Source organism: Abramis brama (assembly GCF_963993115.1).
Source record: "Abramis brama genome assembly, chromosome: 17".
Taxonomy (NCBI): domain Eukaryota; kingdom Metazoa; phylum Chordata; class Actinopteri; order Cypriniformes; family Leuciscidae; genus Abramis; species Abramis brama.
In genome coordinates, this window is record NC_139979.1 from 26,388,084 (window position 1) to 26,411,915 (window position 23,832).

The 23,832-nt window shown below is 37.8% G+C and overlaps 1 protein-coding gene across 2 annotated transcripts in view; it reads left to right on the forward strand.

The window, feature by feature from the left end:
* Positions 1-23,832, forward strand: part of dnah5 (dynein, axonemal, heavy chain 5) — a gene marked incomplete at its 5' end in the record, with an annotated part of 162,820 nt that overhangs the window by 81,913 nt on the left and 57,075 nt on the right. For both annotated transcript variants that reach the window (XM_084089567.1, XM_084089568.1), the window contains 14 exons: positions 13-166; positions 286-432; positions 1,248-1,489; positions 4,392-4,568; positions 7,209-7,413; positions 8,133-8,275; positions 8,914-9,048; positions 14,333-14,455; positions 14,954-15,167; positions 16,184-16,407; positions 16,750-16,948; positions 17,246-17,418; positions 17,751-17,881; positions 19,880-20,033. In XM_084089567.1, coding sequence (XP_083945693.1) covers positions 13-166; positions 286-432; positions 1,248-1,489; positions 4,392-4,568; positions 7,209-7,413; positions 8,133-8,275; positions 8,914-9,048; positions 14,333-14,455; positions 14,954-15,167; positions 16,184-16,407; positions 16,750-16,948; positions 17,246-17,418; positions 17,751-17,881; positions 19,880-20,033 — 2,421 coding nt within the window. The remainder of the gene's footprint in view (positions 1-12; positions 167-285; positions 433-1,247; positions 1,490-4,391; positions 4,569-7,208; positions 7,414-8,132; positions 8,276-8,913; positions 9,049-14,332; positions 14,456-14,953; positions 15,168-16,183; positions 16,408-16,749; positions 16,949-17,245; positions 17,419-17,750; positions 17,882-19,879; positions 20,034-23,832) is intronic.

Here is a 23,832-nt window from a genome sequence, read left to right on the forward strand (position 1 = left end):
TTATTCTTCTAGGTAACTGAGGCTGGTCTTATCAATCACCCACCGTGGAGGTTAAAGATCATTCAGCTATATGAGACTCAAAGAGTTCGTCATGGGATGATGGCACTAGGACCCAGCGGAGCAGGAAAAACAACCTGCATCCATACCCTTATGAAGGCCATGACTGGTGAGAATTAGACACCAGCCACAAAAACTAGGCCATTATGTTACAGGGATCATTTCATTGGTGATGTAAATAGTAAACATTTGTAATTTATATGCAACTTACTGTAAATGCATGTTTAGATTGTGGCCAACCTCACAGAGAGATGCGTATGAACCCTAAAGCTATTACTGCACCTCAAATGTTTGGTCGACTCGATGTGGCAACCAACGACTGGACTGATGGAATCTTTTCCACTCTTTGGAGGAAAACACTCAGAGCAAAGAAAGGTAGATCACCTGTTAAAAAATTGTATGGAATATGCATAAGCAGCAGAAGCTTTTGGTTACACTTTATTTTAAGGTGTCCCTTTTACAGTGTAATTATAATTAAGTACTGAGTAATATTAAATAAAACATGTACTATAGGGTTATGGTTCGGATTAGGGTTTGGTTTAGAGTTAGTAGTATGTAATTAAATGTAATTAATAATTTACTGTTATTATTATAATAAATACATGTAACATGTAACAAGGACACTGCAAAATGAATTATCAAGTTTTTTTTTAGCTCCTAATACTGTATTTCCTGAGATTATTGCACATATCAAAGTAACTTTAAAGTATACAGCACTGAACATTAAAACTGTTAAACATACTTAGCATGTCTGGTCTAAAATGTTTAAAAAACACATCTACTTTTGAGGGAGCACATGTTTTAATATATATCAGCAGAGCCCCTCAGGGCTTTTTTTGTCCGGTCAGTTGTGTAAGAAAGCTGATGGTTTCCAAAGTGGTTGAAAAGCCTCTCAAACAGGCAAGAGTGTACTATTCCCTCCCTTTACAAAAAGGCACTGAGATCTATAACACATGAAAGAGAATGTTTCATTTAAATGGAAACATGTTGAAACCTATCGACTCGGTTTTTTAAATAAATGAACAAGTGCAACCATCAAACAGGGCTTTTGACACTAATGGGCCAAGCAATCAGCCATAAGATGTCAAATGTCAGTCATTGATCATAATGATTGATGGAAGCCACAACATTATGCAATTGTATCTGTATCTTATTTCATTTCTCATTTGTACTTCATGGTTTGTGTTTAGGGGAACACATATGGATTGTTCTTGATGGGCCGGTTGATGCTATATGGATTGAAAACCTAAATTCAGTCCTGGATGATAACCGTACACTGACATTGGCCAATGGTGACCGCATCCCCATGGCCCCCAATTGCAAGATTGTGTTTGAGCCACACAACATCGATAACGCCTCCCCGGCCACAGTGTCCCGTAATGGGATGGTGTTTATGAGCTCTTCTGTCCTTAATTGGAGCCCTATTTTGGAGGTGGGTGATAACAAATTAGTATTGAATGATGCTATTATTAAGTATTCTATATTTAGATAATTTAAGGGTTACACTTTATTTCGATAGTCCACCATAGACATTCTACTAACTAAAAGTAACTTTGCAATTACTCAATGTCAACTAACTCTCATTCATTTGTAATGTCATCTAACCCTCATTAGAGTATTAGTAAACTGTTAGGTCTGGGTTAGTAGAATAAGTTGACATGTACTTGCCAAGTTTCTCATATTCAGCAGTAGAGTTTCTTCTGGGGGACCATCAAAATAGTTTTGCAGATATTAAGCAGACAGTCTACTAATACTCTAATGACTGGTAGTTGACATGTAGTCACAAAGTTACTTAAAGTTAGAATGTCTAAAGTGGACTATCAAAATAAAGTGTTACCAATTTAAGTAATTAAAAAGATTACTGTCAGAGGATGCTTGGTTACACTTAATTTTGTTTTCTTTGTTACACTGTAATAATGCATTTAAGTACTAATTAATATTAAGTATCTACATGTACTAGTAGGATTAGGATTAGGGTTTGGTTCGGTTTAGGGTTAGCTGCATGTACTAATACATCATTTATATTTATTACTATAGTAACTTCATGTAACAATGACACGTGCAATAAAGTGTTACCGGATGCTTGCTTCCATAAAATCTACAGAAATAGTTCACCCAAAAAGGAAAATTATGTCATTTACTCACTCCATTGTTCAAATATTCTTCCTTTCATGGAACAAAAAAGGAAATATTATGCTCTTTTTCAAGACTAAGTGGCTTTCAAGCTCTAAAAAGGACAAAACATGTATCATAAAAGCAGTATTCATGAGTGTACTATGGTCTTCTGAAAGCTATCGTAGCTTTGTATGAGGAACAGACCAAAATTTAGGTAATTCTCTGAAAAACTGCCATAGCTCTTAAATCTCATTAATGCTTTCTCTAGTATCCATACATGTAATATCAAAATATGACAAAAGACACAACAAGGAAAACCTTGAAGCTCAAGTTTGAATGTGTATAATGGTGAATGAGACTTCAGAGCTACACCAAAAGAGATACCAGTATATTCCTTGGATTTCAAAAAATTGGAATCATGTGGATTTAAAACAAAATGAGGGTTTGCAATTGAGGGCAGAATTAAAATAGTGAACTATTCTGTTAAGCTGTCTATTTTTTTCTTTCTTTTCTGAGAAGTCTCTGTGTTTAACTTGAAGGGTTATTTCATGCAAAAATGCTAATTCTTTCATCATTTGCTCAACCTCATCTCGTTCCAAAGCTAGAAAACTTTAAAGATTTAATTCATGTTTTTATTCACATGTAATTGACGCACATGCATAGAGCACATCAAATATGGTCTAACCATATTAACTTGACACACGAGAACAAACCTTACTGGTTGCTGTGGAAGCTCAAATGTGCTTATGTTTAACATGCTCTATGTATGTATGGTGATTAATGTTTATATGTGAACACTTTTTATCATATACAATTATCATGCCTATTCAGAAGACTTGGATTAAACTGCTTGATTCCAATGAATTACTGGTATAATGTCTTTATGAACTTTTTGAAGCGTTAATGGGTTAGTTCACCTAAAAATGTAAATTAATCAGACTCATGTCGTTTCAAACCCATAAAACTTTCGCTTATCTTCAGAACACAAATGAAGATCTTTTTGATGAAATCTGAGAGCTTTCTTTTCTATCCATTGAGAGCTACGCAACTACCACTTTGACGCTTCAAAAAGTTCATAAAGTGATTATAAAACGAATCCATATAAATCGGGTGGTTTAGTCCAAATTTTCTGAAGAGACTTGATCACTTTATATGATAAGAAACAGATTTAATTTAGGCTTTTTTTCACATTTAAACATTGATCAGCGAACATAAACAGAAGCTCAACCGAACCTGATTGATGCTCAAGAAAAAAAAACTCATTGGTTCTTGCGGAAGCTCAAACGTGCCCCATAACACACGAGAATGAACCTCAAACGTGCTGCATAACACACGAGGCTGGACCTCATTGGTTCTTGTGGAAGCTCAAACCTGAGCTTCCGTTTACCTCAACTGATGTGTGAGTTGGTGAAGGTTTATATGTGATTAAAAGCCTAAATTCAATCTGTTCATCATATAAAGCGATCGTGTCTCTCTCACTCAATTCATGTGAATTAGTTTTACAACCCTCTTTTTTTAAGCATCAAAGTGATAGTTGCGTAGCTGTCAATGGAGGGACATAAATCTCTCAGATTTCATCGAAAACATCTTCATTTGTGTTCTGAAGATGAAAGAAAGGCTTATGTGTTTGGAATGACATGAGGGGGAGTAATTAATGACAGAATTGAAATTTTTGGGTGAACTATCCCTTTAAAATTTGGGGGGAATGAAGGCACTGAATTCTGTCTCCATTTGTCTTTTGAAGTTGAATTAAAGTCTTATGGGTTGGAACAACATGATTATTTATAAATTATGAGAAACATAATTTTTTGGGTAATAAATTTGGTATATTAGCCAAGTTTGAAGAAATTTGAGAACAACTAGAATCTACAATACTTCCCTCCACATTTGCATAATAAAAGTGGAAAAAAAGGCACCCACAGAACCTCAAATGTAGAAACCAGTGGCTCTGCTAGTTTTTCCTTTTACTCACTCTGAATTAATGAAGTCTAAAATCCCCCAGGCATTTCTCTCTGTCTTTATAACAGACTTCAAAGTGTTCAACTGTTCAATGCATGAAGAGTAAATGAAGGAGAGCCAGAGAAAGACAGAGAAGATGGACAAACTATTGTTGAGCTCTAAAGGATAGTTCGTTTAATTTCACTGTGCAGATATCTCCCATTATGTGTATGTCCTTCCTTACGGGTTTTTCACTTGTGTGTTTGTGTGTGTGCTTTCAGGGCTGGCTGAAGAATCGCTCCCCTCAGGAAGGGGTGGTCCTGAGGGATCTCTTTTCGTCCTCCTTCCCTGAGCTCTATCGGTTCAGCGTTCAATCTTTGCAGTATAAGATGGACATGCTGGAGGCCTTCATCATCATGCAGTGCATAAACATGCTGCAAGGACTCATTCAGCCCAAGGTTGTCAACAGTTGTAGTCCTCATTACAGATTTTGCAACAGTGAAAGACTGCTTACTAACATGTCAATCCAAAAATAAGGGTTTTAAACTTCAGCTGTCATTAAAAAAACAGAGTAGCGCAGTTGTTAGTACGTGCACTGTATACCAGGGGTCACCAATTAGTAGACTACTGTCCATTTCTGTCCCGTGAGACAGTGGTTGCACCATTTTAACCTTTCTACAGTTTAAGTGAGCAGCCGTAAAAACAGCAGATATGTGCACACCACAAACGTTCAGGGTCATTTATGTCTAGCACTATATCTAAATTATTTTATTTAGGTCCTTTTATTTAGGCACTTCTTAAGCCAGTTTGCATGTTGCTTCTCTCTCGCACTAAAGACATAACAAGCATGAAGTACGCTTCAGTTGATGTGGTTATTGTAACAACAGTACCGAAGATACAGTGGTGAGCTGCAATACTATTTAAATGTTGAGCAGGCAATCTCATTGGCTGCAGAATCAGCAGACCCCTACTACTGCTGTCCACAAGGAAATGTATAACTATTCCAAAAAAATATTGTAGTATTAAGGAAATACAGAGAGTAGGTCTCTTGGAACTTTAATTGAACACCCCTGCTTTATACATTAGTGCACATACAGTCCATTATGCATATACAACATTTTCCCCTATCCCCTCATAAACTATTCCTATATAGTGGAAGTCATGCAGTCCTCTACCTGAGAGAGCAATGTACAAAAATGAGTGAGCGCTTTTGTGCACCGAAGAGGGCAGTGGTGATGTAGTATAAAGATTGTCTCCACGTACAAGATTTCATTTGATGAGATTCATCGGTGCATTATGGATGTTTACAAATCTTATTATGAAGCATTGTAGGAATTAGCAATGGTTTCTGACAGCACTATAAAATGTCTGACACCTGAAACTGTGTACTAGTAATAGGGTGGTTTGATAAAGAAATCAAGAAAATATAGCAATGGTTATAGCAAAATAATACAATTTCGCTACATTTAATGTAGTGAGATTTGACTAATCTTCACAGCAGCCATCATTAAACTGAAATATTGAATGCTTGTTGATCAGCTGAAGAAAATAAAATATGTAAGCTCATTATTATATAAGCAGATTAAGCTTAAATCAATCTCGAATGAATATAAATATACTGAAGTCCTGACCAGTTTCAGGACTTAAGTTTCGGTTTGAATGTCTTTTTGACATTCAACCCACGCAGATTTTCTCCTTATCTGAAAGTCATGAATATGATTAGGATGAACTGTCCCCAGTAAATGTCACACATTAACACTCGCATTGTCATTTGTAAAGCATTTAGTTTTGAGATACACATTATACAGTCCTATTGTCACCACACTATCATTCTATGAGAATTAATGATACATGAGCCAAATATGCATTATACCCACTGGCTCTATAAAAAAGGACCTATAACCTTCAAAAGCACTTTGGGTTTGATGTAATTCTTTCATAGACAGTGTGTATAGAGCACCAACAATGCAACCTGCAAATGATTATGCAATTGAAACATTTGTGTGAATGACCATAACACAGTGTCAAATAATATTGTTGTGAACTGGATGTTAAAGAATATTAACACCTCAGGCTGTAGCTGAAAAGAAACATTCATGTCTAACTGACTGGCCTTGAATGTATTTGTATATTCTTATCACTGGTGCAGTCGTGTCTTTTCCCTTCCTGTAGAGATTTTCCCTCTCTGAAATCCACTTATATTAGTCCAACTTCAATTATTTAGTGTTAGTAGTATTTAGTGTTAAGAAATTAGTACTTTTATACCACAAGGACACATTAAATTGATCAAAAGTGACAGTAAAAAAGATTTAAAAGATTCTTAAAAAGATTTCTATTTTAAATAAATGCTGTTACCTAATTATCCAATAATTCTGAAAAAAGATCACCGTTTCAAACCAACTGTAACTCTGTAACAACTTATTTCAATACTGATAATAATAAGAAATGTTACTTGAGGCGTAAATTGTAATGATATTACTGTTTTTACTGTATTTTTGATCAAATAAATGCATTGGTGAGCATAAGAGACTTTTTTCAAATCCACTAAAAATCTTACTGACCCTAAACTTTTGAATGGTAGTGTATATTAATGTGCTGATAATTCTGACCGTGAAGCTTTGTTTTCATAAATGGTAAATTTAGTGTCATAAGGTAAATTTGCATGTAACATCAAATTCTTATTTAATATTTTAACCATCCCTTTAATAATACACAATTGTTTCTCTCAAAATATATTTAAATAACAGCTGTCGTCCTCATTAACCCAGATTTTGCCGTTTATTTTCTGCCACTGTCAGACTTACAGACTAAATTTTATATCAACTTTGTTTAATTATGAATGCATCCAATCTAGTACATATGGAAAATTTTACAGCAAATGAACATTTCCCGAAAAGTATCATGCATATTATTCTTAAACAAAAGTTATCAAAAGATATTCAGTGGTCATATGGGTTCACAATAAAGGATTAGATTATTAGTATTATTAATATTTCATTAGTATTATAAAGGTTTCATGAGTGCAAAAATAATAATTTTATCAGGCCTTTAAGCTCTGACAGACCTTTGATGGTGTCTTTGATGATGTAACCCATCAGGAGCAGGGAGGGGAGCTGTCTCGTGAGCACATGGAACGTCTGTATGTCTTCGCTCTCATGTGGAGTGTGGGAGCCCTATTGGAACTGGATGATCGAATGAAGATGGAGCAATGGCTCCGTCACCATGACAACATCTGCCTGAACCTTCCCAACATCCCTCCCCACAGCGAGGACACTATGTTCGACTTTTACGTCACTAATGATGGTATCTAACACAGTCACACGCCTCATTCTGTGTTATATTTGCTTCATTTGTATCTGTCTTTGTCTGGTTCTGTTTACATACAAATCTTCGATTTATAATAATTGTGTAAATGTTTTCAACTTGCCAACTTTTCTGATTGGTAAATGACAAGAAAAGCTGTTTTAGTAAGACTGACTGAAGGTTTTTCTTCTGAACAAGAGCATGCTGGGAAATTACTCTTGATGTCAGTACAATTCAAGCAGCAGTCTACATAATTTCTATGACATTTTTCCTATTGAGAGGAGAATTTGCATGTTTATGGAGAATAGTGAATCTGAAGTCTGTAGTCTGCCTCCAGACAAATCTGACACTCAAAATTGTTTTTATTCTTTCGTTTTGTTGGGCATTAATTGATGGACCACAATAAGTATATTCCAGGTTGACTTCTTCTCACAGCTAAAGCTTGAAACAAAATAGCTTAGACCCAAAATTCTCTGGTTTCTAAGTTTCCTTAGAAAATTTGTCGCAAAATAGTGTACATTTCAATTAGATGCCTAATTAGCAACAAGTTTCCCAGCCATTACATTTTCATGGCAAAAACTCCACTTGTGAGTCAGAACCAGGGTTAATAACCCTATTTAATTATGGAACACATTGGCAGTTCATTATGGAGTTTTAATATAGGTTCTTGCAAGATGCTCTATTCACAGTACTGACAATGTAAATTGTGTGTTTTGTAGGCCATTGGGTTCACTGGAACACCAGAGTGGAAGAGTATATTTACCCACCTGACTCTACACCAGAGTATGGCTCCATATTGGTGCCCAACGTAGACAATGTTCGCACTGACTTCCTCATCCAGACCATTGCAAAGCAGGGCAAGGTGAGAGCCTTTTCACTCTTATTTGACTTTTAATTAAAAAAATATATACAGTATAAAAAAATAACACATTTCGATTTAATGATCAGGCTGTACATTTATCTGCCTGTTACATTATTAATATTGTCATTTACTGTATATATGCAGTACATAAATGTATATCATATGTTCTCGAAACTGGCAGTAAAAAAAGACTGCAAAATGCTATGTTTGTTAGTTTACAGTAGTTATTATGGAATTATTCAATTCCCTAGACAGTGCAAACACAAGGGTTCCACATAAACCTGACCGAACACCCATCGAGCACTGGCTCTGAGACAAGAACAAACACCATTTTCGTGGAATTGTGTTATCTGTGTCTTCGTGAATTGGAATGCAATTGTACATCGTATTATAACACCCTCTGGATCTTATAAAAAACACTAAATATATTGTAGATTGTATTTTCTAGTGTAGGTTCTCGACAATGACACCATGCAGTGCTGCATTATTGATTTGTCTGAGTGAGGCTTGTTTAAATGGACAGCTAGTTTGTTTGTCATCAAGACTTTTCCTGTGCTGCCAGCACTATGATTAGCCTTGCACAAGGACAGATGGTCGCCCTCTCTGGAGTCTACTCATGTTTTCTTCATGTGTTTCAGGCTGTGCTTTTGATAGGAGAACAGGGAACTGCCAAAACCGTCATCATCAAAGGCTACATGTCCAAATATGACCCAGAATCCCACACTGCCAAGAGTCTCAATTTCTCCTCTGCCACCACACCTCTTATGTTTCAGGTACATGAAGACAGTGTTTTTTCACCCAAAACATGTCTAATATTGTGGTATCTTTGATGAACTGTATTTTGGTTACACTTTCTATGAAGTCTGCACATACTTTATTACTGTGTTGTAATGCATAATCTTTTAGAGGGGAACTAACTAAACAACTAAACATTTTTAAACATTAACTAAACATAGACTACAAGACAGTAGCTCAGTTCTATTCATTCATATTATCCATACGGTGATCCAAAGAAGACGAAGATGATTAGAAAATAAAACAGGATTTATTAAAAAACTCAGAATAGGTAGGCAAATATTGCGAGACAGTGTGCTACGCACAAACAATACCGGACAACTGAGGAGTGCACAAGGAGGAACTACTTAAATATACAATGGTGATGAGCTAAGTGATGAACCGCTGTGATGATTGATTTAGTGTCCATAGAAACAGATGAGTGAGGGGAAACTAGAACAAAGGAACACATCCAAACATAATAGAACTGTAACAATATCATATTTTTTTAAGCTACTCAGGAAAAAGTTGGATAGCAGTGTAGCTTTTTAGTAATTGTTTTTTTTATTTTTTTTATATAAATAATGGTGTAACACAAAACAATATTTTACATTGCTGGTTTTTATGTCAAATAGTATTGCACACACACACACACACACACACACAAAATCTCTTCTAAAAGGCACTCTGTGTCATATGCATCATTCTTTCACCTTTAGATCTGCGTGTGCAGTCTGTTCTATGCATGATACTCTTAAAAGTTTTATAGCACATTACTGTGTACAAAAGAAAATGGTAGAAAATTAATAGTCAATGCAAGGATGCATTAAATGGATCAGAAGTGACTTTAAACCGTTTATATTGTTACTAAACAAATTCTGTTTCAAATAAATGCTGTTTTTTATTTATTTTTTACTTAATCAATTAATCCAGAAAAAGTATCAAAAATATTAATTATAGTCCAACAATTTTAAACTGTGATAATAATTAGAAATGGCACCTAATCAAGATATTAGAATGATTTCTGAAGGATCATGTGGCACTAAAGACTGGAGTAATGGCTGGTGAAATATATTAAAATAGAAAACAGCTATCTAAATTGTAATAATAGTTCACTATATTTCTGTTTTACTACATGTTAAGTTCTCTGATGTCGGTAGCAGCAATAAAACTTGCTCTCCTGATTGAAAGGTTCGGGACCTGGCCTTCTGGTCGTACCATGCCTTCTGCTTCACTTGTGCCTGTTGCAAGTTCTCTCGTGCTCGGGTAGATGCCAGATGTAACTGCTCTCTCATTTTGAGGATGTAAGAAAGGGTGTTTTGCTTGGGTAGCTTGCCACTAGCTTCCCAACTGTCTCTCAAGACATCCAATGGACCTCGGACCTGGTGAGCAAAAAGTAATTCGAAAGGAGAAAACCCAGTGGATGCTTGGGGAACTTCACGGTAAGCAAACAACAGGTAAGGCAGCCACTTGTCCCAGTCTTTTCCGGTTTCAGACACAAACTTCTTCAACATGCCTTTTAAGGTCTGATTAAATCTTTCTACCAGACCATCAGTCTGGGGGTGATATGGAGTAGTTCGAACTCTCTTAATGCCCAGTAACTGATAGACCTGCTGCAGAGTGCGACTCATGAAATTGGGACCTTGGTCAGTTAACACCTCTTTAGGGATGCCTACATGCGAGAAGAAGTTTAAAAGTGCAGATGCAATCTGCTTTGAAGTGACCTCTCTCAAGGGGTAGGCCTCTGGGTATCTGGTTGCATAATCACAAATTACCAGAATAAACCGGTTCCCTTTTTGACTTCTCTCCACAGGTCCAACAATGTCAACCCCTATCCTCTCAAAAGGTGTATCAACTGCAGGTATCGGAATAAGAGGTGCCTTTGCAGGTGTTCTGCCAACTGTCAACTGACACTCAGGACAAGTCTTGCAATATTCCTTCACTTCGCTATACATACCGGGCCAATAAAATCGTTTAGAAATTCTCATTAACGTTTTCATGAAGCCCATATGACCTGCCCAGGGAATAGAATGGCTGAGTTCTAACACCTTCCTGCGCTGTGCTTTGGGTACCACTAACTGTGTGCCTTCTTCACTTTGTCTGTAAAGAAGACCCTGTTTCACCAGGAACCTCTCACCATAAAATGAACTCACAGTCTCATCTTTGCTAACTTTCTCAAAGCATGCAGACAAGGTGACATCCTCTTTCTGAAGCTGCCCTAGTTCACTGGGTATAACCAAATCTGACTCCCCAATCTCAGGTTCTTCCCACTCATACTCTGCCTGTTCTGCGCTATCCATCAAGTCTGCAACCCTTTTTCTGCGTCTGTCCAATCTATCTTCCTCGGACAACCCTTCTTCACCTAAACTTTCCTCTATAAAAAATGGCATCTCCTGAAGGGTGCTATCTACAGAATCTTGGGGTTGGGACACCTGGGTAAACTTTTGAGCCTGCGCTCGAGTAACTACTCCACACCAAGCTGTCTCCTGCACCAAGTCTGCTAATATGGGCATATCAGTCCCTAGCAACACTGGATATGGCAGATTTGTAGCAACACCTACGTTCATCAAAAATGGCTGATTGTTAACCTCCAAATACACCTCAGCGGTAGGCAATTCTGACTTGTCTCCATGTACACAACAAACCGTTACCGTCTCCTCAGTCCATGACTCTCTGGCTATATACTGTGACTGTACTAGAGTACGTACACAACCTGTGTCTACCAACGCTGTTAGTGGCTTACCATTCAACAACACTGAAATGATGGGTTCCTTATCTAGGTTAACTACTACCTTAGGGCTGGATTGGGGCACATAACACAATCTGGCAGATTTAGGTTTTCTCAAAGGGCAATGTGGACTAGTATGCCCTACCTCTGCACAATTGTAACATACTATATCGTCTTTAGACAAAGTCTGGCGTGTAGCTACCGATAGTGTGGGCTTCAGGTGAGTGGTTTTCAAAATTTGGGCTTGACTTTGAGAGAACGAACTACCCCCTGACCCCACAGACTTACCTCTTGCTGCCGGAAAGATACCAGAATACCGAAAGGTCCCAGAAGATCCTTTCCGCGCTGCTATATAGGATTCTACCAGGTCGGCTGCTTCTCCTCCAGTGCTGGGGTTTCTCTCCTTCACCCAAGTCCTCACCTCTGGATACAGCACCTTCATATACTGCTCCAAAACCAAGGTCTCCATCACTTCTGTCTTGCTGCTCACCTCCAGCTGGACCCACTTTGAGAACAAGTCCTTTAAGCGGATGTACAACTCCGTCGGGGACTCATCAAAGGCTGTGTTTAATGAACGAAATCTCAGTCTATAAGTCTCTGGACTAATCTCATACTTCTTGAGAATTACCTCTTTAACTCTACCATAGTCAGAGGTAAAGGCAGGCGCCATGGCGACAAAAGCACTTCTCGCTTTTCCAGTGAGCAAAGGAATCAGATGAACAGCCCAGTCCTCCCTTGGCCACCTGTACACCTCTGCCAGTCTCTCGAACGTAGTCAGAAAATGTTCAACATCATCACTGTCTTGTAGCTTTGGCAACGGAGGCACATGATCCAGCACTCGTGTAACTGGCTGATCCGAATAGGTAGCTCTATGCCTGGTACGCTCCACATCCATCTGCATCTGCGTGACCTGATGATTAAGGACCTTATATTGCTGCTCCCGTCGAGCTGACTCCCTCTCTTGCCTCTCGTCCCTCTCCTTCTGGTACTGCAGGAAGGCTTGAAACATCCCTGCCAGGGCTGTCACAGCTGCATCACCTGTGGTGGTTGGAACCTCAGCAGGTTGGAAACTTTCCTCTGGAACACCACCCACTGCACCTTGATCTTCTTCCGTTTCCACATCTGTAGTCACCTGACCCCTGGTCTTCGGTGGCATTTTGATTCACTGTCACTTTTACCGCTATTTGTTTCCTTCACTTCTGACACCAACTGTTAAGATAGCAGCGGATGGAGGCCCAAAGTGACAGAGGAAGCCGTTGGTCAGGTTCAAGGATACATTTTATTTGCCACACGACGAGTCACTCAATATTTGGGAAACAAAACACAAAAACAAAAAAAAACTTAAATACAAACTGCACCAGACACATAATCAAAATAAATTATATTAACAAGACAAACTCTGACCTGTACGTGCAGCCGCACGACACAAACAGCACTTCCCAACCCATACTAAATTTCTGGAGCCTTTTTATAGGCCTAACTCCTCCCATGGTCCGGGACATACCATTTGAAAAGGTAATTATGTTTCACATAAATCACATATACATATAATAATAACAATAATACATACAACAACTCATATCTTCAGATACACACATAACACACACATTATGTACACACAAATAAATAAAACAAATAACGCATAAAACATTTCTTTTGTACAGCTATGACGGATGGAACCCCCGGTGACGTCACACACACGGACGCGCTACCAAGATGGCGCGAACACCAAGTATAAATAAACCGGATTTTTAACTGAACAGGTTTGGCAAATGATTCGTCAAATGTGGTAAGTATATTTGTATGACTCTTAACACTGTACTTAATAAATCATATAAACCAAATAATAATGGTGAGGTGTTTTATTTCTGTACATCAGACAACAATCCTATCATGTTATATACACTGATGTTACAGCCACTGATTCCCCATATAACTCACGTAAACCAGGTAATACTAACATACAGGACATAATACACCACAACACACCTTTAAACATACAATAACATCAAATTTTACACAAGTCCGTGTATACATGATTGTCAGTGCCGGCAAACAGACCGTGTTAACATGACGCCGATGTATGTATGAAATGTGCGTGTGTGTGTGCGTGTTCAGTCCGTGCATAGTCACAGGCTTACCCTGTGACACTACATTTTTGATTTTTTTACTACATTACATTCAGTGGTGAAATATTTCTTTCAAAAACATTAAAAAATCGTACCCGACCCCAAACATTTGAATGTTGGTTTGAAATACATTCATATACACACACACCATTGTATTGTATTTACACGTTTCTTAAAGTGTTTGGGCAAATGTTAGACCAAGAAACCCATGAGGGACTGAATGCATCAATGTGCCTTGCAATCCCCAGGCTCAGGTGTTAAAGTTTTTTTCAGCCTGGTTGCTGTTTCATCACATTCCCTGCTTCATTATTGACTGTTGTGTTATTGATCCAAATCTCATCTGAGCTTCTTAATTTATGAGTTGCTGGATGTGTTTGTGAGTAATCAGCATATATATGGTTGTTTCGGTGTCTTGTGACCTTTTAGCGCTCTGTGGAGAGTTATGTAGATAAACGAATGGGAACCACTTACGGCCCTCCAGCAGGGAAGAAAATGTCCATCTTTATTGACGACATCAACATGCCTGTGATCAATGAGTGGGGTGACCAGGTAAGATATTGCATATAATGATAACTTAAGAGCCACTAATATGTTTGTACATTTCGTTTTATGAGGTGAAGTTTCAGACCTAAGAAATTCAGGGCAAATACCTGCATCCTTTTCACTTACCACCCACAATCCACTTTTTTAAAATTAAGTAATGCGTCTTTCTTTTTGGTACAAACATCCTCCTTTATGTGGGAATTAAGGTTATTGTTCCCAAAATGCATAATTATTTGCCTTGTAAAATGTATGTCGTGCCAAAGTAGGTGGTAAACATTATTTTGTTTAAAGGATACAGTTACATGCATTTTCTCTTAGACATGTCAACAGTCATTCATCAAATTAAGATCTAATAAACTGTGATCATAAATCAATATGCTTTATTTGCGCAATTCATTTGGTGAACTGGGTGCTAAAACATCTACTCTCTACTACAGTGGACTCTCTGTTTGCAAAGTCTGAACAAATAAATATATTCACAGAATCCATTTCATCTCTTCAAAGGTCACCAATGAAATAGTTCGCCAGCTGATGGAGCAAAATGGCTTCTTTAACCTGGAGAAACCAGGAGAGTTCACAAACATTGTGGATGTCCAGTTCTTGGCAGCTATGATCCACCCTGGAGGGGGACGAAATGACGTCCCCCAGAGGCTGAAGAGGCAGTTTTCTATTTTCAACTGTACTCTTCCTTCCAATGCCTCCATAGACAAGATCTTTGGTTAGTATTGTCGTCTACCATTTGTAAAACAGTACAAATCCAAATCCAAATTAAGTGAATATTTTCTCCTTCCTTAAGTTCTTGCATTACTCTAGTTATGGGGCTGTAGGACATGAATGAACATTTGTTTTAAGACAGTCTTTTATATATTTCGCTTTAAGGTGCAGTCACATCATTTCAATAGAAATTCACAAGAGCAGGATTTTTGCATAAGGGGTTAAATATTTCCCCACACAGATTTCGCAATGGGTTCAAATTGGTCACACGAATTCACCTCGTTGACCAACAGAAAGCTGCCTGGTTTGAAAGTGACTTCTGTGTGAGCTGTGCTTCATGCATTGCTACACTATTGACAATAGACATTGGACCTTTTTTGCACCTTTTGTTTGCCAATATAATATCGGCTAGGCTAATAGCCTAATATCTATATTAGGCTATAGGCTAATATCGATTTCACATTTCCCAATATTCCTTTTGCAAATATTGTAATAATCCAATGAGAAGGAGTCAAACAACAAATGGCATGGAAATATGTTAAAAGAATCAGTCAAATTATGCATTTAGACATGCATTATGAAATATTATGAAAGGCAGAAACACAAAGGAAGTATCTGGACCGTGCTTCTTGCCTCAGAGAAATTATTTATCACATCTCATTTAATTTGGTCAAGGTTGTCAACAGCGTTGCTTAAGCAGAACTGATTCTGTATATGCATATTGATTCTGACTATGGGCGTTTCCCTGCTCGGCTGAAGGTCTGGATCTTTTCGTTGACAGATCGTTTTTCTATTGATATGATATATCATGCTCACATTCAGGTTAGCCTACACACCTCAATATATGTGTGTAATATTGACATTTGTGACAACTGTGATTCTTATTCAACTCAGTATTCTATTATTCAGGAAGGTCACATTTGCTCATTCTGTCCTTCACCTTTGTGAGTTTTCTGTCTGCTATAGATCAACCCTTTCTCATTCACTTTCATTTGCTATATATATTGTTTCCTGCTGCAGGGGTGATAGGCACAGGCCATTACTGTTCCCGTCGGGGATTTTCAGAGGAAGTACGCAACGCAGTGGTCAGGCTGGTTCCACTGACCCGAAGACTATGGCAAATGACAAAGGTTAAAATGCTGCCCACTCCCGCCAACTTTCACTACATTTTTAACCTGCGTGACCTCTCCCGTATCTGGCAGGGAATGCTCAGCGTGAATGCAGAGGTCATCAACTTGCCTGATGTGAGTAAAACTACATTTCTGTTCTTATTTAGACACTGAGAAAAAGTAAATGAAATTTCAGAAATCCATGATTATACTTATTACCATATTAACCATGTTTACATACATTTAATACTAAATAGCCCATGCAATTATTAGTGAATGAGCCATTGTTCTTTTAAAAAGTCAGTAGCAGAAACACTGTCAGAGTACTTTAGTATGAATACAGTAAGACTACAGACATTCAAGAACTATCAAATGGAAACAAATGTCAAGAAAAGCATTTTGGTTCCAGTGTTTTGGTTCCAGCTTTAAATAATACCCTACACATTACTCAAAATTGTGTATGAAATATTGGCCCAGGTATTACTACGGCTGTGGAAGCATGAATGCAAACGTGTTATTGCTGACCGGTTTACTGCCCCAGAGGATGTGACCTGGTTTGACTATACACTGGCCAAGCTGGTGGAAGAAGAGCTTGGGGAAGATGAACGAGTGGTTGTGGATCTTGGGGTGGATTCTTACTTTGTGGACTTTCTCAGAGATGCACCTGAGGCCACAGGTAATGATCAGAAACAAATAAAAATGTATAAAAATGTAATTAGCTAAATCTTCTTGTCATGTTAGAAGTCTGTTTGAAATGTGTTGTATGATGACATCAATAAAAAACAAAACAAATAAAAAAAACAGCCCTTAACCAAGCCGTAACCAAGATGGTCACCAAATTAACTGACCATCCTTAAAGTTACTTTGAACATAAAGGACCTGCCCACGTATTGTGCAATAGAGAGTTGATTGGCAGTTTCTCATCATGAAATCTTTGAGGATTTATGTGGGGGTTTTTTTTATATCTGAACAGGTGAGGAGCCAGAGGAAACTGATTTCGACATGCCAAAAGTATACGAGCCAATCAAATCTTTTGATAGTCTAATGGAGAGGCTGAACATGTTTTTGAGTCATTACAATGAGAGCATCAGAGGAGCAGGCATGGATATGGTTTTCTTCAGGGATGCCATGATTCATCTGGTTAAGGTGCATAGAATATCATACTACACTAATGTTTCTTGTATCTCTGTATTGACAGCATGTTACCAATGGCCAGTTTGGTAATCCTGCCCTTGTTATCATGAAAACATTTTCAGGGCTCAAAAATGATTTCAACAATTCATCTGTGTTTGTTGAAAAGAATAACCTTGTTATAGGCTATTAGCATCCTTCTATCATGAAAGAGAAAGAGAAATGTAGTGCTCTCAAGAAATTTTGATTATTCCAGTTCACTTTCTCTGCTGATTACAGGAGCCAGAGTGTGTGTATAAACGTTTTGCATGGTAATGAGGTGGCTCTCTTCCACTCTCTTTTCCCAGATTTCTCGGATCATCAGGACCCCTCGGGGAAATGCCCTCCTGGTCGGTGTAGGGGGTTCTGGAAAACAAAGTCTGACAAGACTAGCGTCTTTTATCGCTGGCTACAAGACTTTTCAGATTACACTCACTCGGTGAGTCACCTTCGCAAACTCAATCATTCATAGCCTCTTTATTCGAATTCACTTTTCCCCTTCAGGGAGACAGATGAAATTGAATCTGTGTCCTATTGTTTGAGTACTAGATAATGCAAAATTTGCATTCAACTTTAATTTCTACATCATCATCACAGATGGTCTTTACAAAGGCTATCTTCACTAGACAGTCTTAACAATGGAACTTTTTAAATTACACAGTAATAACTTAATTATAAATAATAACTTAAGTTAATAACACATGTATAGCACTGTAATAAACATGTGTCACTGTTATAGCAGTGCTTTTGTTTTCCTTTATGTAAATGTCAAAAGTCATGAAGCACATTTTCTTGTGTAATACAGTTTAGTCATACTCCAGTAGATGGTATCTGTGTATAAGAGTGTTCTGGCCTCCCCTTTTCAATTTAGCTCTGCTGTTGCAGACTATAAAGAGGAAAGATCCCATATCCAATCAACTGTTCAGTCTGATTCAGACAATGAGACTGGACATTTTCAATTCAGACCCTTGTCTTCCAATGCAATTTATAATTCAGTGCTAAAATTGAAACTGGAAATACCTGCTAATCGTTAAAGTCTGGAGAAAGACAGGGAGCCATTTGTCAAGCTTTTCTTTTTATATATTGGCTTATTTTTGACTCTGGGGATTTGGAGGGAATCGTTTTCTGAGGAATAGAAGGTTTTGCATGTAGCCACCTGTAATTCCACAGTGCTCTTCTTTGTTTGCTGTCTGATGACAGCAGCAAGCCTTTGGCAGTTTGACTCGTATTTGGAGATTTTCATTCCAGCTTATATTTGATAAGAATATGAATGAATCTGGTGTTGATCTCAAACTATGTGTGAGAGTCTCCAGAGAAAACAGACGGATTTTACCTTATTGCCTTCAAAACACAAGCTGCTCGCAATTCTCTATCCAGGCAGTCTTTTCACACCCAATTCCATAACTCTCTTTGGTAAAGTGTTGCGAAATGGCAACATATCAGTTTTGTTTATTTCCTCGCTATACAGAAAACACTTAAAAAAAAAAAATTAAAAGGGCATTTCCAAAGGACACTGACAGCATATGCTGTGTAATATTACCCTGGTAATCCAGAGTTCTCGCGAGGGCACAAGTTGAATTTGCTCAGCGAGTTACTCTGGTGTCGAGTAATGATGCTCATTAAATATGCCCCTCGATCTGAGCTGCACCAATCACATCGGGTTATCTGATATAGGCGGGCCAGAGGCGCGATGACGACAGTGCTGCAACGTCGAAGTCATTAGTAAACATTGCAAGATGGCTATGGATGAACACCATTTGTTTGAAACGGCTTTGGCCGCTACAATGAAAGATTTAGACTTTTTCTCTAAAAGAGGAACAGAAGACGGCGCTCGAATCGTTCCTTTGCAAGAAGGGGCGTTTTTGCTGTTTTGCCGACCGGATACGGTAAGAGTCTAATCTACCAGTTAGCTCCGCTGGAAGCTAAGCGATAACTTGTTGTGATTGGTTGTAGTGTTATCCAATTGCGTGCAGTGGGATTTTCAAATGCATGCTTGGTGCCGCCCCTCGAGCTGGCCGATTTTCATTAGTCGACACCAGACCATTAATCTTTTAGATTTAGGTCTGGATTTCCAGGCAAGTGTAATATACAAATTGTACTAATAATTGTATTTATTCATAAACAGTAGCATTTTGATTTGTTTCATGTGTTCAGAAAAATTAACAGTTATAGGCCAGAAAGAATGCCAAGAAGAAAAGTGCAATCTAAAATTGAGGATGAGCTAAGCTTTATAGCAATATTATAGGATATATGACTATGATTCACTGATTCGTGGTTCTTTGATGTTGATTTGCAGGCAAACAAATACGACATTTTTACTATGTTTTCTATTTTAGATTTTTATCAACTCACAAACTCCCTGGGGTTTGCGAACTTCGGTTTGGGATACCCAGAAGAATAAAGACTGCTGATTTGCTTAAACTTGTGTTTTCTGTAGTTCCTACAACACCCCCAACCTGATGGAGGACCTGAAGGGCCTGTACAGAACTGCTGGACAACAGGGCAAAGGCATCAGCTTTATTTTCACTGACAATGAGATCAAGGAGGAATCCTTCCTGGAGTACATGAACAACGTCCTTTCATCAGGAGAGGTCAGATAACTGTTCTGACATCATGCTTATAGAAACACCCTTCCCCACAAGCCCCACAGCATCCATTTCTGAGCCGTTCCATGATGTTTTTAGAACACATGGTAAAAAAGGCCAAACTACATGTGTTCCCAAGGTTACAATGTATGCCCCTTATAACTCAACCTTTATGTCACTGCAAATAAGTCAGATTTCCTGAGGTGCTGTAATGAAAATAAACAAAGGGAGCATGTTGCCCTGTCCTCTTGACAAATAACAGAGCTCATTCTGTGTGGTAATGACACACAAATAAATGGGATCTGTAAGGCACGAGATGCATTGCTTCATATTAGAGAGACAGATGGGTTTGTCAAAAGGGGAAAAAATAGCAGCTATGCATCCTGCAATGTGACACCTGCCAAAGAGCAGTGGCTGAACTCACTTGTTGTGGAATCCATGCATCACCCTGAAACCAACAGAGTAGCACTGGGGAAGTGTTGCGTTAACATGATCGCACCTCAGGGGAAAGCACTGTGCTTCTGCAGAGCTGAAGACAGGGGGATGAGTTGGATAGACAAACTGTTTATTTAGATTACATTATTGAAAGAGACAGGACACTTCAGTAAACTTTTCCAAGAATATTCCTGTCATCATTTACTCACCACCATGTTGTTCCAAACACATAAGATACAAGTTTGAGCTTCCATTTTTACCACATTTGATGCGCTACAGTATATGTACATGTGGAGATCATTGTTTAGATGTAGATAAAAGCCTAAATTAAATCTCTTCATCATATAAAGCGATCATATCTCTTCATATGACTTGGATTAATCCACTGGGTTCATTAGATACATTTTTATAACCTTTTGGATCTTTTAAGCTTTGGTTACCTGGACTTTCAGTGTAGGACAGAACCCTCTCAGATGTCTTGAAAAAATCTAATTTGTGTTTGGAAGATTTGAAACGACATGAGGGTGAGTAAATGATGGCAGAATTTTCATTCTTGGGTGAACTGTCCCTTAAAAGTTGATTAGGACTAAAGCCATAAACTTTTTAGTATTTTATTTTAAATCTACTTACTTGATCATGTTGAGGTTTCTTGTGCCAAAACAATTAGTTAATAACTTAGTTTTACAATAATTTTCTAAGCCTGATTTCTATTATTTCTCTTTAATCCTTTCCCCCTTGTATAATTAGTTAAAATTCTGGGTACGATCATTACGTTCCGGATCAATTTGACCCTAATTGGATTCAATTAATCAAAAACCATGAATGAAAAACAACAACAAAAAATCACGTAAAAACAGAAACCTTTAACAGTGATACTTTTTTGCGCATTACAAATGAGATGATGGTGCTGATTCTGATGAGGGTTTGTAAATGAGAAGTGGTTCTCAAACAGTTTACCTGGATAAATAAAGGTTAAATAAATAAATAAAAAACAAAGTAAACTTGAGAACATATGTGCCCGGTTTCACAGACAAGACTTAGATTAAGTCAGGAGTAGGTCATAGTTAAATTAGGATATTTAAGTAGCTTTTATATGAACGTGCCTTAGACACAAACATTGGCGTGCATCTTGAAACAAAACAATGGCACTGACATATTTTAAGATATGTCAATGCAAGTTGCTCTCAGTTAAGACAGGTCAAACATCCATTTTAGTCTGGGACTAGTCTTAAGCCTTGTGAAACTGGGCACATATGTTCTCAAGTTTACTTTGTTATGCGCAAAAAGTATTAAGGAAGACAGTAATGATGTCAGAGGGTCAATTTGAGGTTGTCATGAACAGTGTGTTGTCTGTGCTGTTTTGGGTGGGATATGTGTGTAATAACTATTCGGAATGGATTAAAACATGGTTAAGATGTGTTTAATGTGTATATGGTAGCTAAAAGCATAATTCAATTTGCATAATATTTAATATACAAAAACGCAAGGGGTAAGAAATGTGTGTAATGTACTGAAAGAAATTCTGTGGAAATCTGCAGAGATCTGTGGGAAAAGATTCCAGTTGTACCTGTAAGAAAGAGAGAGAAGAGTAGGTAGCCACATGGAAGACAGTAAGAGAATAAGCACTAGGAAGAATAAAGAGCTTAAGAAATGACTAAATGTATTGAATTAACACTATGCTCCAATGTGTCTTTCTCACTATCCCTGAATAAATAAAGGGGTTTGAGAATAATTGGCTATAATTCAGCCGCAGGGTTAAAGCTGTCATAAAGTAAGGTTTTTGGTCAGCCAGATTTGGTGAAGCTTGTTATTTCATTAATCATGCTGTTAAGTACATAAAGAGAATTGACTGCAGAGGAGAAGAGCACTCGAGAGCTCTGCTCAAGAATATTAATGAAACACACAAGCCCTTAGTTATACTGAGGATTTCAGGGTTTAGTTTGAAAACTAATGAGGCGAGACTATGATGTCAATGTGGAAGACAGATGAAATAACAAATGGAGTTTAGTGCAAGTTATTATCCAAGATTCTGAAAAGAGAGCGGAAAAAGCAAGATAAGTTTTCAAGAGACATGACTAGACAGACTCCAAAATTTTTATCTCATGGTATTCATGAGACCAAGAGTGTGGTACTCTGTCATGCAGCAAGAGGACTGTGTGGCCAAACTTAAGTGAAATATTGCCTGGTTCCAGTCATGCACTAATCCAGGTGTAGTCCTTCTGACAGACTGTTGTAGACTGTTCTAATAAAATAGCATTGTCTTATATAGTGGAGGAGGATCAGACCACATTGAAAATCTGGGATTCAAAATGTAATTTAAGCCTGAAAATAAATATGTTGTGGTGTTTCTGTAAATGTAAAACAAAGAAGCATGGTCTAAAATGAGAAAGAAAAGAAAAAAAAAGAAAGAAAATACTTAATTATTCCTTGGTCAACAATCCAAAAAGTACATTTGTAATACATTAACTTGTAAAAAACAAAACAAAACAAAAAAACAATACAAAATGCTCCATGGAACATTCTCAGTCATCCTAGAATAGTTCAAGTGATGCTGCTAATTAAGTAAAAGGAGGACATTTTCATGAAATCAATTGTCAGTTCAACTTTTCACTCAAATTATAATGATTAAACTTTTCTGTTTTGCTAATTTATCTATAGTGGTATTAGGTTTTTAACCACACTGTAAGTCTATGATTAGTTATTGTTATTCTAATGAAGCTTATTTGACAAAGTTCGGGAGGAGCATGCACATGTAATCCAACCAATCTGCGTAAGAGAAGCCTGTATACAGTGAGGAAAATAAGTATTTGAACACCCTGCTATTTTGCAAGTTCTCCCACTTAGAAATCATGGAGGGGTCTGAAATTGTCATCGTAGGTGCATGTCCACTGTGAGAGACATAATCTAAAAAAAAAAATCCAGAAATCACAATGTATGATTTTTTAACTATTTATTTGTATGATACAGCTGCAAATAAGTATTTGAACACCTGAGAAAATCAATGTTAATATTTGGTACAGTAGCCTTTGTTTGCAATTACAGAGGTCAAACGTTTCCTGTAGTTTTTCACCAGGTTTGCACACACTGCAGGAGGGATTTTGGCCCACTCCTCCACACAGATCTTCTCTAGATCAGTCAGGTTTCTGGGCTGTCGCTGAGAAACACGGAGTTTGAGCTCCCTCCAAAGATTCTCTATTGGGTTTAGGTCTGGAGACTGGCTAGGCCACGCCAGAACCTTGATATACTTCTTACAGAGCCACTCCTTGGTTATCCTGGCTGTGTGCTTCGGGTCATTGTCATGTTGGAAGACCCAGCCTCGACCCATCTTCAATGCTCTAACTGAGGGAAGGAGGTTGTTCCCCAAAATCTC